The 16,472-nt window shown below is 51.5% G+C and overlaps 4 protein-coding genes across 4 annotated transcripts; 3 read left to right on the forward strand and 1 right to left on the reverse strand.

The window, feature by feature from the left end:
- Window positions 1-179: 179 nt before the first annotated feature.
- BO85DRAFT_512522 (uncharacterized protein) lies at window positions 180-1,360 on the forward strand. Its single transcript, XM_025664658.1, has 5 exons — window positions 180-423; window positions 483-586; window positions 703-868; window positions 932-1,038; window positions 1,121-1,360. The coding sequence occupies exons 1-5, from the start codon at window positions 258-260 to the stop codon at window positions 1,310-1,312; spliced, it is 735 nt and encodes a 244-aa protein (XP_025516347.1). The 5' UTR covers window positions 180-257; the 3' UTR covers window positions 1,313-1,360.
- A 1,324-nt stretch (window positions 1,361-2,684) lies between these two features.
- On the forward strand, window positions 2,685-4,745 carry BO85DRAFT_448482 (uncharacterized protein). Its single transcript, XM_025659942.1, has one exon. The coding sequence runs from the start codon at window positions 2,908-2,910 to the stop codon at window positions 4,336-4,338; it is 1,431 nt and encodes a 476-aa protein (XP_025516348.1). The 5' UTR covers window positions 2,685-2,907; the 3' UTR covers window positions 4,339-4,745.
- On the reverse strand, window positions 4,717-6,428 carry BO85DRAFT_275062 (uncharacterized protein). The gene is made up of 4 exons (XM_025655137.1): window positions 6,141-6,428; window positions 5,979-6,076; window positions 5,541-5,920; window positions 4,717-5,488 (listed from the first exon to the last, which is right to left on the reverse strand). Exons 1-4 carry the CDS (start codon window positions 6,328-6,330, stop codon window positions 5,095-5,097), a joined length of 1,062 nt encoding a protein of 353 aa, XP_025516349.1. The 5' UTR covers window positions 6,331-6,428; the 3' UTR covers window positions 4,717-5,094.
- A 1,381-nt stretch (window positions 6,429-7,809) lies between these two features.
- On the forward strand, window positions 7,810-16,310 carry BO85DRAFT_395477 (type I polyketide synthase). Its single transcript, XM_025656960.1, has 7 exons — window positions 7,810-8,333; window positions 8,384-8,528; window positions 8,580-8,848; window positions 8,905-9,769; window positions 9,974-11,400; window positions 11,455-15,348; window positions 15,405-16,310. Exons 1-7 carry the CDS (start codon window positions 8,091-8,093, stop codon window positions 16,251-16,253), a joined length of 7,692 nt encoding a protein of 2,563 aa, XP_025516350.1. The 5' UTR covers window positions 7,810-8,090; the 3' UTR covers window positions 16,254-16,310.
- The last annotated feature ends 162 nt before the right edge of the window (window positions 16,311-16,472 follow it).

Raw genomic sequence — 16,472 nt, forward strand, 5'->3', positions numbered from 1 at the left:
TGCATCTTCTCGATTTCAGAAGGTGAGGCACTTTAGAAAGGTGTTGAGATTTTAGGAGGGTGATGGCGAAAGAAAGAATGGATGATGTAGTTGATATTTCGTCATTATTTATAGGGGTGGTTTATGACTCCGCATTAACCTCATACTTCAAACATTCATTCACTGCATCTATTCCTCAACTTCACTCATTGCTCATCTCCAGCATCTACTTCACCCTTCCAAAGCCCTTTACCTCTACTATCGACACACAGTACAAAATGGATATGTATGATCCCAAGGATGTAGGGGTGGGGAATGACATAACTGCCCTTGCACCTTATTTCAGACTTGGCCTCGATCTCACTCGAGCTCAGGATGAGGAAGCGGAGAAGCCATGGCTGATTGACCAGAACCTTACCGATGTTCAAATACCAAAGAATCTGGGTATGTGATGATCCCCCGAGAACTAGATCTAACGTCGCTTCTAACTACTACTTTCAAAGAGACTCTATTGGAGGACTTCGCTTTAGGGCTCGGTTCTGGAGACTGTGACACGAGATTGATTCGGCCTCGACTGAGTGCAATACTTATGGTGTTGTTGGCCAAGGTCATGAAGGAAACTTGTACCAGTGGAGTTAACGAAGAAGATCCAGCAGCTGAGTCTGCGTCCAACTCCGAGCGCCCTTCAGTTGACTATTCAACGCCATGCTGGTGGTTGACCAGAAAATCATTCTCCCACCTGTCACTGACTTCGAAACTGATACTGTGGAGATTACTATGCATTTTCTTCTACTGTACGGCTGCCGCCCAACTTTGGATACAAACGTCATTGTGCTTAGGAAACAGACGATCTTTCCAGATGAGGGCTGGGGAGTCCTTGCAGCCATGTGTAAGTTCATTCGTACTCCCTTTTCATTTCTAGAGTTGATGGACATTGACTTCGGTCGACCAGCCGCTATTCATCGCCAGCGGAAAGAGGCAGGCGATAACGGGGACATTTACGGAATCCATACCGACACCTATACTTGGAATTTCTTTCACCTGAACGATAGCGGCAAGGTACGATCTTGGGCCCTCTTATTTTACCGTTATTTCCCTATCTCATTTTCCGTCTGAATGCAGCTGAACTTTTACAATATAGTATTCAACCAAATTGGATTTGTCCTGGTACTTGGACCAAAAGGAGGTCATCGGTCGCGTCTGCCATATAATAAGAGAAGCCGCAACTCTCTCCCGAGAAGTAGGAGGTAGGGATCCTATGCTAGGCGTCTTTGAGCCAGAAACCGAAGGCAAAAGTGATGACGAAAAGTCTGATCAATGGTCGCTCTACTAAGTGAAACGTTGGTGTGGTCCATCGGGTAGAATCTAGCTTCTATCAAGGGATTCTGCTGCTATGTTCTTCTGCCCTCGAGCCTATAGCTTCCAGTAACGATAAATACGCCAGGCTAGACTGTTCACATGGCATATCATGATCAATCCAGCCAACAACCCAGGACTGGATTTATCGGAAGCCAAAGACCCGTACCTCGAGTTTGATATTGAATTTAGAACCCGACCATAGAGAAGCTGCCAAGTTTTGTTGGCTCCCTGCGCTAATGCTGTCTGATATTTGCTACTAAACTGAAAGGAAGTTGATATTCTCCGAAGTGACCGTTGCACAGTGCAACGCGGCCCATCAGCTGGTGCCGTATTATCCTTGTTCTGTCCTACATGCCATTTTACCTGAGGTTGCATGTATTTATTCATGGTGGATCTTCGCAGCCCTGGCACTTGCGTTGCTTTTATTCCGGGTGTTCGGATGTCAGCCCATTGCCTGTCCTACATGTTGAGTAAAATGCTACGACTGCTCTTTCTTTCTCTTACAAGCATATGAACTGAACTCATTATGCCTTAAATAACAGGTTATGTTAGTAATTACGTATTTTAGATAGAGTACTAGAGATTATGAAAGGACAACTTTTTAGCACGTGGATATATTTCTTTGGCCGGCAAGATCTACAGAGCATGAGGAATGTTCACAGATCCTGCGTTCCAGCAACCTTCGAATGGATCTTCATAGCGTATTTTCTTTTTCAAAAAGCTTGGAATAAAGACATCAACGAATACACTATCTGATTGCATCGTGGGAAGGTATTCTTACAGCATGCATTGCATAGCCTCGTTCAGAACCTATGTCATCATTCTCAAGGTTCACACAGTATCGCACAGCCTTACCCCTTAGGATCAATGTGGATTGACATAGTGAACCATAGGCAACTCAATTGCCTATTTTGAATTTTCGATCAATTTCCATATACCCCTTCCAATCAATAGCTGATGTGAGAAAGAACAAGTGTCCATTCACCAGCAAGCCAGCCTGAAATTGCCGGGGCACCCGACCAGCCAAGGATTGCGGGAATCAGCCCGTCAGACGGGAAAAGAAAGACCGACAAAAGAACGAAATCAAATGCATGGAGCCGTTTGTAACGTGGGGGCCAGACGGTGGGCTGTGAGAACGAGGCTAGAATGTGGAGATTCAGGGCGCTAATGCATGATCAAAACTCTATTGAATTGCTGACTGCTGTAGCCTGATTTACCCATTAGGCGTTCTGTCGCGGGGAAGGAATGTGTGATTCCAGGGTAGAGAAGTGTGAACGAGGAAGCCATGTCAGAACTGTATCACAACAAAGAAATCTTAGTGCAGGATATTATAGGCAGGTTGTAAGTGATAGTAGGGGGGAAGGGAGTGACTGCGGTGAAGTTCTTACAGGGATTGATGGAATAGTAGGGCTTGCCTGGAGATCCCCGCCCGGATGATTTACAAGGCTCTTTAATTACACCAACCGAACATCAGCTTAACTTTTTATAACTCCCATCTAAACTATACTGTCCCCTCATACACTCATCCATCCACGCCACTTCAGCTGCCATCCTCTGGTAACCACCACCATGTCCTGGACCAAACAAACCGACCACTGGAGCCGTCCGCTAGACTGCCACGACCGCCTCTTCCAATTCATCGGCGAGTCAGGCAAACCACTCGGTCGCGAACACTGGCTCACCATCGGCGCCATCCAGCTCGACTTCCCCAACAATAACAACAACACCGACAAGATCATCACACAACTACGCAATGCCTGGAAATCCCTCCGCATGCGCTATCCCGACATCGCCGGCGAACTGCACGCCCACGAAAAGCGCTACTACCCGATCACAAGCCCTGAAGCTTTAGAATCCTGGTGCAACAACACCTTCAAGATCGAAGACGCAGCGCAATCCGCCGACGACCTCTTCACCAACAAACTGCACATCACAGACCCGCACGCAACCGCGCACTGGATTCCCAGCAGCCAGGAATTCTGCATCGTCTCAGCCCACTGGCGCTGGGACGGCAGCGGGCTCGCCATGGTACTGGACCAGTTCCTCTCCGAGCTGCAAGCTCCATCCATAACCACCACCACAACCTCCTCATTCGACGGCAGTGAAGCCACCCGACTCATCCCCTCGCTGGACGCCATCATCGGCATGCCTGCTTCCCCCGAAGCCAGAAACCCCGAATGGTCTCGTCGCGCCGACGAACTCCTCGCTACCTTCCTCGAAGGCCAACCCTCCATCGGCCTCCCCGTGCTTGACCCTATGGCCTTACCTGCAAAGTCTCTCCGCACGGAGCATGTCGTGCCCGCGGACCAGGCGACCGCGCTGCGTCGCGCCTGTCGCGCACGAAACATCACCCTAACGACAGCTATGCATGCCTCTGCAATCATTGAGACGGCGCGTGCTGCTGCTGCTGCTGCTGCTGCTAATTCTACCAATCTATCATCGCGCTACATCTCCTGGCAAGCCTTCGATCTCCGAAAATACCTGCCCCCACCCTACGACGGCCCCATTCACGGCCCGTCCCTGCGCATGGTCGGCCTCCCGCTGAATGTCGAAGCCACGCCGACAACGAACTGGTCCGATCTCGTCGAAACCATCCAGCCGCTGTACCGTCAGTCGTGGAACTTGGCTGATAGTAACATGATGTTTATCAGGGCGCCGTTTGTCGAAAAGGCCACGGCTATGTTCCAGGCTGCGGCTGCGGCGGGCGCGTCGCAACCCACGGAGCCAAATATCAATAGTTTGGGGCCTATAGATCGATTGATTAGGGAGAGTTATGGGGACGTGAAGGTTAAGGGGTTGGTGCTTATGGTGCAGATGTTGGCGCAGCAGTTGTATGTGCATTGTTGGAGTTGGAGGGATGAGTTGCATTTGAGTGCGAGTTATAATGAGGCGTATTATGAAAAGGGGTTTGTGGAGGAGTGGCTGAAGGCTATGAAGGAGAATATGGTCTTGAATTTGTTGGGGGAGGAGGCTGATACGAATAAGGGTGCGTTGCTTTGATGAAGATGTTTTCATTTTCCCCTTTCTACTTGTTTATCTGCGTTTCTTCTTTTCGGGTTATATTCTCTATTTGAAAGTGCGTTGCATGATCGATGAATGATTGTTCTAACGATTTATAGACTCCATTGTCGGCTGAGTTGTCAACTATACAGTTGATACTACTAAGAGGTTTGTATGTTTGTTAAAGTGATTGTGTGGGGATTGATGTTTGCATCTGCCAAAGCTACATACTCCCAGACGATTTATTGAATAAATGCAGGAGTTGGAATCATCCGGAATAAAGGACGCTTCACTCATTAACTAATTAATATATATTGAGTAGCAATAGTACCAGTGGGGCAATCGCCCCCTCTCTCACCTGTGGACACTCCTCCGCCCATAAGATTGTGCAACATGGAGAATGAAGGATGAACGAAGAATTTCCGTACTTAGCTCAGAGCTGTGTGTGACTGAGGATCTCAGAAATTCTTGTCCCGGGCGGAACTCGGCCCAACTCCAACTCATCAGCGCTAAATACCCTTCTGCAACTGGGCTGGAACCAGTACCCACATATATATCCCTGCGATCCCGGCACGCTAAAAAAAGCACCCAGTTTAGCGGCATGCAACACGATTCCGACGCAATTTACAGATTTGCTTTTGCTGGAGAGGGGTTGGGGTTGGGGGCGGAAACTTATGGACCATCATTGCCCCGGAGGGTTGGATTACTATTATTGAACGAAGAAAACAACAAAGAAATATTAGGTTCAGACCAATGCTAAACCACATCAACGTCTACACTCTGCTTCACGTAGATGTGGCAGGGGCCGAGCTGGTCCATCTTGTACGACTCGCCATCCCCGCGCGTGATTTCCGTCTGCTGGGTACTCAGCAGCGGATCTTCCACCCGTCGATAGGGTGCGCTCTTACCTGCCGGAGCATTGTGCGGCGTGTTGTCGCTTCCGTAGGGATACGGTGGCGAGGGCGACTTCCCCGTAGACATCTTTCCCCGTGCCACTCGGAATAATGGGGCGTAGGTTGGCAGACATGCGCAGAGCGTGGCTACACCCAGCTGGACTGATGACCAGACCATTGTCTCGGGGGCCCGGACCACCTGCGGCGTGGCTGGAATCCACAGATAGGAGAGCTTGCAGATACTGGCAATGCAGACCCTATTCCATGCGATCAGCAACGAATTCCAAAATTGTCAGAGAGAACACTCACAGTCCACCCAGCAGGAATATACCGGTAACCTGGATCTTGCGCGTACGACTGAGCTGCAGCCTCGTCACCACATACACAGGCAGAAACAAGATCATAACGTCGAGAAACAGGTTCGTGAGCTCCATCCCCAACCAAAGCCGACCACTGGCAATGCAGTATTCCGCAGCCCCCATCGCATCCCACAACATGTGAATGGGATGACACTGGAATATGTTGACGAATAGAACGATGAGGAACCAAGCAACGCAGAGGCCGGCTGTCACATAGTTCAAGATGCGGTATATTCTGGAAATCTTGAAGAGACCGTGCAGGAAGGCGAGTACCGACAATTTAACAAAGCTGATGGTCGCCATGAAGAAAAGGTCGGCGACGTAGAGTGTCTAGCCCAAAAACTCAGTCAGTTTCGCGCGCACATACGGATGGCACAGCGCAACACACCTTTAGAAATGCCTTAGCCCAGACCATACCCCCAATGTCTGTATCGGCGGCGAATTCGTTCAAGTCGAACGTGCCTGGGCCGGGTCCCGCGACAATATCTGGGTGACCATAGGATCAGTAACCACTTTCCCTCGCCATGAATTATTCGAGACGACGACGTACACTGAATTAACAGAGCCGCAAACACTGCCATGCATGCCAGTGATAGCAGAAGCAGGCCGTCGGATAGGGGAGACCATTGTCGAGTCATGATTCTCACCACCAACCGGAGAGCGACCGAGACCACCGCCAGCGCCAGCATCGAGATGGCGGCGCCCAGGTTGTCCCGGCCGGTTTTACCGATATGCTTCATCCTGACGGTGGTGTACTGGGGTGGATTGAGAAGCACGAGCAGCAGGCCGGAAAGAAATGGAAAACGCGGCCGGGGTTGGTCCCTCGCGAGGCTGACTCGGCGTACCAATCCCGAGTATCAGTCGATCGGCAACAGTCAGAAGCGCGGTAAAAGAAGAGCGGAGGTGTAGAAGAAGGTGATGATTGATTTGAAAGACGATGGCTGGCGTCAGGGCGCTAGATCCACGAAGCTTAGAGGAAAGGCAAAAGGAAAAGGAATATGATCGCTGGCTGTCAGCAAGGTCGCATACCCTGGAACCAGGCGAGCTGAACTATCATCACACATGGAAGGCTTATGGCCCCCATGCGATCGGAGAGTCTATTCAGCCAGGGGAGGAGGTTATTGCACGGTCGGAGGAGAGTGGCACGGCAAGGAGGAAGGAAGGGGGTGGGGACGAGACCAAATGAGACGGTGATGAGATGAGATGTATTTGAGAATTGGACGTAAACTTGGCCCCTCGCCCCAGCACAGCAGCTAGTACGAAGTATAGTAGGAGCACTGTTCAGACTTTGTCTATTTCTTCACTTCTCATCGGCCTCCCCGCATCATGTTCGTCGCAATGGCCCCGTGGGTCCCAGGCGGGAAGAAGGGAGGGCAGTTGCGGAATGGGCAAACACTGGGTTAGGGATGGATAGACAAGGTCGCCAGGCCGGATAACTGCCATAGCCTCCTGCTTAGGCACCAGCTGGGTCCCCCGACAGGGATCATCAAGGCTATCCCGGTTAAACTGGCTGTCAGCGTCCAGCATTAACCTGGTTAATCGTTGACCAACCTGGGTGTGGAGGGCGGGTCAGTCAGCGGATGGATCCTAACAGAGCATATCGCATGATGCAGCAGTTCGCGATTCGCTCGTGGCCCTTAACCAACGTTCCTCGGTGTAGCAGCCACATTGTTTGGCTGTGGCCGTCGGCGTGGAGTGGGTGAGATTTTAGGGCATTTCTGGGCAGCGAGTTGAGCGGGTGAGAGAGGAGAGAAGAGGGGATGCTGCATTAGTGGCTTGTCGTGATAATCATACCCTTTCCGGTCATTCTCTGGGCAATCCAACCATCACACCTTATTGGCATGTGTCAAACACTTGATTTTCACACACTGCATTACCGTCAAAATACCTGCTCAGACAACAGCACTGACCTTTCCGCCCCTGCACGATCAACACCCCCGGCCAAGGATGTCAGTCCTGGCGATGATTCAGCCGGCAGGAATGAGGCTCAATCCGGGTACCTGTTCCGCTGTATCTATCGTCGGCCGCGACTATGCCTTGATATAGTAGGTAGTTCGCGCGAGACTATTAACTCGGCACACTTATAGGCTGTGGGGCGATGGCTGCGGATCCCGGTCCATACTATCTTGATAGCAATCGTTTTTGACTGTTTTTGACTAGCCCTGAAAGGAACTGTACTCGCGCTTGGCGATGTGCAAATGATGGGTTGTGACAGGACCGTAAAAGGTTTCTAGGCCATGCAGCTCCATCACACTTTACTTCGTATGGCCAGATCGCGTTTTCTAACGCTTAAGGCTCCCCATGGGTCAGGCTGGCAATCGGATGAGCCATGAGTAATTTATCTCGCAACATTGATGACTGCGACGGCGAGCGGGGAGAGATCGCAGCCGGGAGCGAAGTAGATAAGAAGGGACTCCCACTTATCCTCTCGATCGAGGTTTCCTTTCTCTCAACACATTCATCAACACTGCGCCTTCAGTAGTGCCAACGAAGTTATACAATGCAGCTACTAACGACTGACGGCCTTGTCTCCCGCGGTGGAGCACTACAGAGTTCTCAGACTCTTGACGGGTCTGATCCTGTGGCCGTCGTGGGCTTCTCCTTGAGATTCCCTCAGGATGCTACCTCCCCGCAATCCTTCTGGGAAATACTTCAAGAAGGTCGATCCGTCACAACAGAAGTTCCTTCTGACCGATTCAATATAAATGGCTTCTACCACCCAGATGCGTCTCGAAATGACACAGTATGTATGATCATCGCTGGCGAGGATACCTGGTCCTAACAGCATGACAGGTAAACGCGCGGGGTGGCCATTTCCTGAAAGAGAATGTGGCAGCCTTTGACGCACCGTTCTTTTCCATGAGCCCCGGTGAGGTCGAAAGCTTGGATCCGCAGCAACGGGGCTTGCTGGAGACAACCTACAGGGCCCTCGAGAATGGTAAGACTCTGAGAAAATCATCATGGAGTAAGATACTAAGAATGACGGCAGCTGGCATTCCCATCGAAAGAGCAGCGGGCTCCGCCACCTCCGTCTATGTCGGGGCGTTGGGAGTGGAGTACAACCGATTCTTCGAATTCGACGAAGAGGTCCAGGCCACGTATAAGGCTACCGGTAACTCAGGAGCCATCTTAGCGAACCGGCTAAGTTGGTTCTACGATCTGCGGGGGCCGAGTATGACCATTGAAACAGCTTGCTCGAGCAGCTTGATTGGCCTGCACCTTGCCTGTCAGAGCCTTCGCTCGAAGGAGTCGCGAATGGTGGGTGCAACTCCCGAAATGCTCACGTAACACTATCTGACAGGGAATGTCTCTAGAGTTTGGTATGCGGCTCACAGCTCTACCTGGAGCCAATGACAAGCGCGATCTCGCTCTCCGCTCTGCAATTTATTTCTCCTGACAGTCGTTGCCACAGCTTTGGGGCTGATGGTAACGGGTATGCCAAGGGCGAAGGGTTCGGCGTCCTGGTACTGAAGCGGTTAAGTGATGCTATAGCTGATGGCGATGTAATTCGAGCGGTGGTCCGAGCGACTGCGACGAACCAAGATGGACGCACTCCTGGTATCTCTCAGCCAAGTCAGGCAGCTCAGGAGATGTTGATCCGGGAGGCGTACCGTTCGGGTGGTCTGGATCTCGCATCCACCCGGTTGTTCGAGGCCCATGGTCCGGGAACGAAACTAGGTGATCCCATTGAAGCAGGTGCCATCAAATCAGTCTTCCAGAAACATCGCAGCCCGGACGACCCCATGCACATTGGTGCGGTGAAGGCCAACATCGGCCATTTAGAAGCGACAGCTGGTCTGGCGGGTTTGATCAAGACAATTCTGAGTCTGGAGAAAGGCATCATCCCCCCGATAGCTGGATTTAAAGAGGTCAACCCTCGGATTCCGGCAGATGAATGGAACCTAAAGTTCCCGACCAAGCCGCTTCCATGGCCCACAGATGGTCTCCGACGGGCATCGGTCAACGCATTTGGCTATGGAGGATCGAATGCCCACGCCGTCCTGGATGATGCATACAACTACCTGCGGGAGCATGGCCTCGAAGCACACCACGTCACTGCAAAAAGACCGCCCTCCTTGGCCATCTTAGAGAATGGCGTGTCCAATGATGCCACCAATAGCATTACCAATGGCCACAGTAATGGATATACCAATGGCCACGCTAATGGCCACACGAACGGTCATGCAAATGGCTACGCAACCAATGGCTATAACAGCCATGATGGAAATGGTATGACCGTGTCTAACGGTACCTCGCATGACGAAGCGGAAGAAACCCCATACGTTTTTACCTGGTCTGCCTCCGATTCAAACGGAATTGAGCGACTCGGGGCAGCATATGAGGACTACCTAAACCGAATCGACCCTCATGACGCATCGGAAGAATTTTTGCGCGATCTAGCATACACCTTATCCAACAAACGCAGTGTTCTGCCCTGGAAGTCTTTCGTGTTGGCGGGAAACCTGGAAAGTCTCAAGACGCAGGTACAAAATATGCCAAAGCCCGTGCGATCGTCGACAAGCCCGCGGATCAATTTTGTCTTTACCGGTCAAGGTGCACAGTGGACCCGAATGGGTATTGAGCTTCTGAAATTTGAGACATTCCGGCAAAGCATTCTAAAAGCGGACTCCTATCTTAAAGGACTCGGAAGCTCCTGGTCGCTGATCGAAGAGCTGCACAAGCCTGCGGATTCTTCTCAGATTGATAGCCCGGCGTTAGCACAGCCGCTATGTACCGCTCTGCAGGTAGCACTAGTGGAGCTCCTGGAAGGCTGGGGTGTGACTCCCTGGGGCGTGGTGGGCCATTCGTCGGGAGAGATTGCCGCTGCATTTTGCGCAGGGGCAATTTCCCGTGAATCAGCATGGACAATTGCCTACTTCCGTGGAGCACTGGCTGCTCGGGTAGCAGAGTCAAAAACTGGCGAACGTGGGGCTATGATGGCTGTTGGCTTGTCCGTATCCGAACTCCAGCCTCATTTCGACGAGATCTCGGCTGTCCATGGCAAACAATGCCTGTCAATTGGCTGCATCAATAGCGCCAATAACATAACCGTGACAGGATTGGACAAGTCTATCGACGCCCTCAAGGTCCGCCTAGACGAGAAGCAGGTGTTTGCCCGCAAGCTGAGAATCCCAGTTGCCTACCACTCTTCTCACATGCAAGTGATTGCCGAGGAATATAAGAACCTTTTGCAAGGTATTTGCCCACCGGACCAATCTGCTCGCAAAGGAGAAACACCCGTATTTGTGTCATCAGTCACAGGACAACCTGTTCCAGTTAAACAGCTCTCTCTGCCCCAATACTGGGTGAAGAACCTCGTGTCAACTGTCAGGTTTTCTGAAGCTCTTGGTGAACTGTCTCAAGCCAGCCGAAATGCAGGGTCCAACACGCAAGTGGACCACTACGTTGAGATTGGTCCACATGCAGCTATGCAAAGAGCGGTGATGGACAATGTGCCTCAATCCGAAGATGTCAAATATGACGCAGCGATGCGACGAGGTGTCTCCGGACTGAAATCCTTGCAGCAGCTGTCCGGGAAACTCTGGACCGAAGGCTACCCTGTCAAGATCGAAGCTGTCAATAGTCATGGATCGAACCGACCGGCGAAAGTGGTAGTTGACCTACCAGAGTACCCGTTCAATCATTCCCAGACTTACTGGCTCGAGAGTCGACTGTTCAAGAATTACAGAATGCGCGACAATATTCGACACGAGTTAGTAGGCATTCCCACAAACGACTGGAATCCGCTTGAGCCGAAGTTCCGCTTCACCATTCGGGTATCTGACCTTCCATGGCTGACAGACCACCGGGTGGGTTCCAACTTATAATCATCTGTAAAGAACAACATGCTAACTAAAATTTAGTTGAATGGATCCCCGGTCTACCCTGCCGCGGGAATGGCAGTTATGGCTATCGAGGCTGCTAGGCATCTAGTGAAGCCTGGTCATGCAGTTAGAGGATACCGCCTCCGAGACGTAAGAATATTCTCTGCCTTAGTTGTCCCTGAGACCCCTGAAGGGGTAGAAAGTCAGATCTTCCTACGTAATGCAGAGAACAGTCGGACCACTGGTGTCCAGACAGTCGAATGCAGAGAGTTCAACGTATATGTGTACTCGGACAATGAATGGCGGGAGGTTTGCGCTGGCTCTGTCGTCACGGAGTACGAAGAGACGCCCGATGAGGTGTACGGAGGCGACGAGCGAAGCCTGACGAAGAATTATTACCAGACAATGTACCAACAAGCAGTTGACCGTTGCTCAGTGACGAGTACTCAGCAGGTCTTCTATGATGCTGGTCATAAGATTGGGTATGGCTTTGGTCCCCTGTTCAATACTCTTCACGACCTCGCCTACGACCCGGAAGGGGACCAAGCTGTGGCCGTTGTTGAGCCTGATGAGTGGAGAGGTAAAGTTCCTGAGAAGAACTCTCAAGTGCAGCCGCATATCATTCACCCCACAGCCTTGGACGGGGTGTTTCAAGTTACGGCTGTGGCGACCACCAAAGGTGGAACAGAACTTGGCCCGTTGCAGGCACCGACTCAATTGCGAGATTTCTGGATCTCGCATGATCTGATTGAGCGCAAACCATCCACAAGATTGAATGTTCTGGCGCAGACCACGCTACAAGCAGCACGAGAAACCGACTCATTCATTCTTGCCATCAACTCAGATACGGGAGAACCAGCCATTGTAATAGAGGGCTATCGAGTGACAACCGTGTCTAGCCTTAGCTATAAGCCATCCGAGAAACGCAACATCTTTTACAGGCTCGATTGGAAGCCTGATGTTGACCTTATTAGCAGCTCGCAGACGGAGGCTTACTGCTTGGACAAAGAGACAATACCCGTTCAATGGAAGCCCTCTAAGGATGTGGTGACTCTGCACTACATGTCGGAAATGTTGAAGGAACTGGATGCTCAAGGCTACGAGACCTCATCCCCATACTTCCAAAGGTACTTGGCCTGGGTGCGATATCATTTCGACCTTTTGGGGGACAGCAATCCTCTTCTCCAAGCACCATGGAAAGATATTTTAGCGGACGACAGTCGTCGCGAGAAATATTTGGAGGAGTTCGCAGCCACAGGCCCGGTTGAGGGTGCGGTTAATTCGTTCTGCAAGCACCTTGCCGCAATTGTCCGCGAAGAAGTGGATCCGTTAGACCTCCTCTTCAATCAAGGCTTGGCGAAGGACCTGTACAAGGACGAGATTTTCGTGACTACCGCCAAGCGGATGGCAGTATTCATGGATCTCCTTGCGCACAAGAACTCCAAGCTTGATATCCTTGAGATCGGTGCTGGTACTGGAAGCGGTACCCAGCAAATCCTGTCGGCCTTGGGAAAACAAGGTAGCGATAAAGGCGTGACTCCTCGATACCAATCCTACACCTTCACCGATATCTCTCCTGGGTTCTTTGAAAAGGCCAAGGCAAAATTCGCCGACCATGTTGATCGCATGACTTTCCAGACATTGGATATCGAGCGCGATCCAGCTGAGCAGGGTTTCACACCGGGTGGATACGATGTTGTAATTGCTGCCACTGTGCTGCATGCTACCCAATGTGTCAGTGATACTCTAAGTCATGCCCGTTCCTTATTGAAACCAGGCGGCTACATAATTCTCATGGAGCCAACCAATAAACATGACACCGTGCTTAATGGCATCTGGGGAACACTTCCAGGATGGTGGAGATCAACCGAAGAGGACCGGAAGTGGTGCCCATTGTATTCTCGGGACGAATGGGATCACTATCTGAAACAGACCGGATACACTGGGGTGGAAATGGCAATCACCGACTTCCCAGATGTCGAGAACCATACACTCAGCTTCCTCCTCTCTCGAGCATCTCATGAGGAACCGAGCCAGGTTCAACTTCCGGATTCGCTCTTTATTGCTGCCGATACCGAGTTTCAACTCAAGGTTGCCGAAGAAATTGCTTCCTACTTCTCCTCGACGTGGGGGAAGCAATGTGATATCCTCAAGCCTGATGCTATCTCCGAGCAAACATCACAGTCGAATGTTTGCCTGTCACTTCTTGACCTGGGACGTCCGTTCCTAGCGGCAATGAGTGGGAAGGACTTTGCTCGCTTCAAGAGACTTGTGGACTTTTCAAGTCACATCTACTGGATAACAACCGGTACTGATGTGAACGCTGCACTACCAGAAAATGCAATGAGTTCCGGTTTTAGCCGAGCTGCAATGCTGGAGAAGCCTGGCCTTTACTGGGCTAATTTGAACATCCAGGACATAGCCTCTGCCGGCAAGTCTATTTGCAGTGTCCTTCAGCGCTCATGTGGCGCGTCCGGGGTTGAGGACTGGGAGGGCGATTATTGCGAGACCAGCGACGTGACGCTCATCCCCCGCGTGGTAGAAGCCAATGATATCAATGATTATGTCTACTCCCAGACTGGTGACCGGGACATCGAGCGAAGGCAGCTTGCCAGCGAGCCACATGAGGCTCTGGAAATACAGTTCTCTCCTGGGCAGCTTGGCAGTTTCCGGTACGCCAGGGATGAGATTCCAAGTAAGCCCCTCGCAGAAGACGAGGTGGAAGTGACAGTCAAGGCCACGGGAGTCAACTTTGCCGATGTGATGTGTGTACTTGGGCAGATTACCGACTCTTACATAGGACATGAATATGGGGGCGTTGTCCGGCGAGTTGGTTCAGCTGTAAAAGATCTGGCACCTGGGGATCGCGTCTGCGGCATGGCCTCTGGGACATTTAAGATGTTTGTCCGGAACAAGGTTCACACCACCATCCCTATTCCGGATCATATAGCATTCACCGACGCCTTTCCAGCGGTCTGGCTGACAGCGCTGTACGGCATCACGCACCTGGGCCGCCTTCGTAAAGGCGAGTCTGTACTCATACACGCAGCCGCGGGCGCTGTGGGTCAGGCTGCCATCCAGCTGGCACAGAATATCGGTGCCGATGTGTTTGTGACAGTCAGTTCAACAGTCAAAAAGAATCTTCTGCAAGAGCGTTATGGAATCCCTGGCGATCGTTTCTTCTCGAGCCGAAAATTGGCATTCGGTAAGCAGATCCTGCGCGCAACCAACGGTCGCGGTGTCGATGTCGTCCTCAACTCAAGCTCGGGCGAGGCGCTCGCTGAGACTTGGAAATGTGTCGCGCCTCTGGGAAGGTTCGTCGAGATTGGAAAGCGAGACATCTACTCTTTCCAGAAGCTTGCCATGTATCAGTTCTCTAAGAACGTCACCTTCTCATCACTTGACCTTCAAACGGTGTACAAGAATCATCCAGCTGTTATTAAGCAACTAATGAATGAGCTACACGAGCTGCTCTTTGCAAAGAAGCTGGGTCCTCCTCAGCCGGTGACACAGTTCTCACGTGGGGAATTTGAGTCGGCCTTCCGCTACCTTCAAACTGGCCGTCATATGGGCAAGGCAGTGATCAACTGGGAGGACGAGGCGGAGGTCTCAGTGGTGCCTAGTAACGACCCGGAATATGTCTTCGACTCCGCGGCCAGTTATATGATTGCTGGTGGTCTGGGCGGTATCGGCCGGAGTCTATCAAGGTGGCTTACCACTCGAGGAGTCAAGAATTTGATCTTACTGTCACGCTCGGGCGCAGTTTCTGATGATGCCATCGAGCTAGTCAAAGAGCTTACAGAACGAGGCGTCAATGTGGCTACTCCCCAGTGTGATGTTAGCAACGCCGAGTCTCTGGCGAGTGCAATCAGTGATTGCAAACAGACAATGCCTCCAGTCAAGGGAGTGATTCAGGCCTCTATGGTACTTAAGGTATGCTAACTGAGCCTTTTTTGGTATTGCGTAAGCAACCAGCTGACACTTTGCAGGACCGCTTGTTTGACAACATGTCTCTGGCAGAATGGCAGGCAGTGCTCGCCCCCAAGGTCGCTGGAACTTGGAACCTTCACCACCAACTTCCAGCTAACATGGACTTTTTTGTCATCCTATCTTCCCTGGGAGGTATGATTGGGTCGAGAGGCCAATCTCAGTATAATGCCGCCGCGACATTCCAGGATGCATTTGCCCGCCATAGATGGGCACACGGCCAGAAATGCATATCTATTGATGTCGGTCTACTCACGTCTGTCGGGTACGTGGCAGAACAGAAGGACGTATCCGAGCGGTGGGTCAACGCCGGTTTCGATGCCCTGTCCGAGAAAGAGCTTCACAGTGTTGTGGACTGGGCTTGTAATCCTCGCCTGAATGTGTCATCAGGATGGGATACTCAGGTTCTCACGGCCCTCAACCGGCCCATGGCCATGATTCAGCAAGGCAAAGAACTGCTGCCTTACATGAAGCGGACCATGTACCGACATCTGCATCGGATGGACCAAAGCACGACTGCGTCCGCCCCTACCTCTGCCCAGGCCGTAGACTATGCAGCCCTTCTTGGGGCTGCTGGCAATGTAGAAGAAGCAGGAGCCATTGTCGCCACAGCTCTCGCGCAGAGACTCTCTCAAGCTCTCTCGGTACCGGAGGAGGATGTTGATATCAATAGGCCTGCTCATTCCTTCGGCGTGGACTCTCTGGTGGCCGTCGAGCTGCGGTTCTGGTTTGCCAATGAAATGAAGGCAGAGCTCTCGGTCTTCAATATCCTGGCGGACTGTAGTATCAGGGAGTTGGGTCAGCAAGCGGCTGGCAAGAGTCAATATGTGCAGAAGGGGCAAGGGAACTAAGAACACCTGTCATCCGCCATTTAGTATATTGTCGTTAGATTACATCGAATCTTTACGAAACTCAATTTTGCATGATCATCCCTACACCTTCCTGAATAGTTGGGCTGTCAGCACTAATCCTTGCAGTAGCTCCAAGAGTAAAAATGACTGGGGGCTGCTTGCTGCCTACCATGCAAGGTAACACTGCTACTGCTATAGTGTGGCACTGTAAGCGGGTCC

The sequence above is a fragment of the Aspergillus piperis genome (genome assembly GCF_003184755.1).
Source record: "Aspergillus piperis CBS 112811 unplaced genomic scaffold BO85scaffold_7, whole genome shotgun sequence".
In the NCBI taxonomy this organism is placed as follows: Eukaryota; Fungi; Ascomycota; class Eurotiomycetes; order Eurotiales; family Aspergillaceae; genus Aspergillus; species Aspergillus piperis.

Bases quoted from the DNA above. Each gene is read 5' to 3' on its own strand.
- BO85DRAFT_512522 (XM_025664658.1), top strand. From the start codon at position 258: ATGGATATGTATGATCCCAAGGATGTAGGGGTGGGGAATGACATAACT. The intron at 587-702 runs GTCATGAAGGAA...GTGGTTGACCAG, and splicing joins TTATGGTGTTGTTGGCCAAG to AAAATCATTCTCCCACCTGT. The intron at 1,039-1,120 runs GTACGATCTTGG...TTTACAATATAG, and splicing joins ACCTGAACGATAGCGGCAAG to TATTCAACCAAATTGGATTT.
- BO85DRAFT_448482 (XM_025659942.1), top strand. From the start codon at position 2,908: ATGTCCTGGACCAAACAAACCGACCACTGGAGCCGTCCGCTAGACTGC.
- BO85DRAFT_275062 (XM_025655137.1), bottom strand. From the start codon at position 6,330: ATGAAGCATATCGGTAAAACCGGCCGGGACAACCTGGGCGCCGCCATC. The intron at 6,077-6,140 runs GTACGTCGTCGT...ATGGTCACCCAG, and splicing joins TGCGGCTCTGTTAATTCAGT to ATATTGTCGCGGGACCCGGC. The intron at 5,921-5,978 runs GTGTGTTGCGCT...TTTTTGGGCTAG, and splicing joins GGGCTAAGGCATTTCTAAAG to ACACTCTACGTCGCCGACCT.
- BO85DRAFT_395477 (XM_025656960.1), top strand. From the start codon at position 8,091: ATGCAGCTACTAACGACTGACGGCCTTGTCTCCCGCGGTGGAGCACTA. The intron at 8,849-8,904 runs GTGGGTGCAACT...GAATGTCTCTAG, and splicing joins GCTCGAAGGAGTCGCGAATG to AGTTTGGTATGCGGCTCACA. The intron at 15,349-15,404 runs GTATGCTAACTG...GACACTTTGCAG, and splicing joins AGGCCTCTATGGTACTTAAG to GACCGCTTGTTTGACAACAT.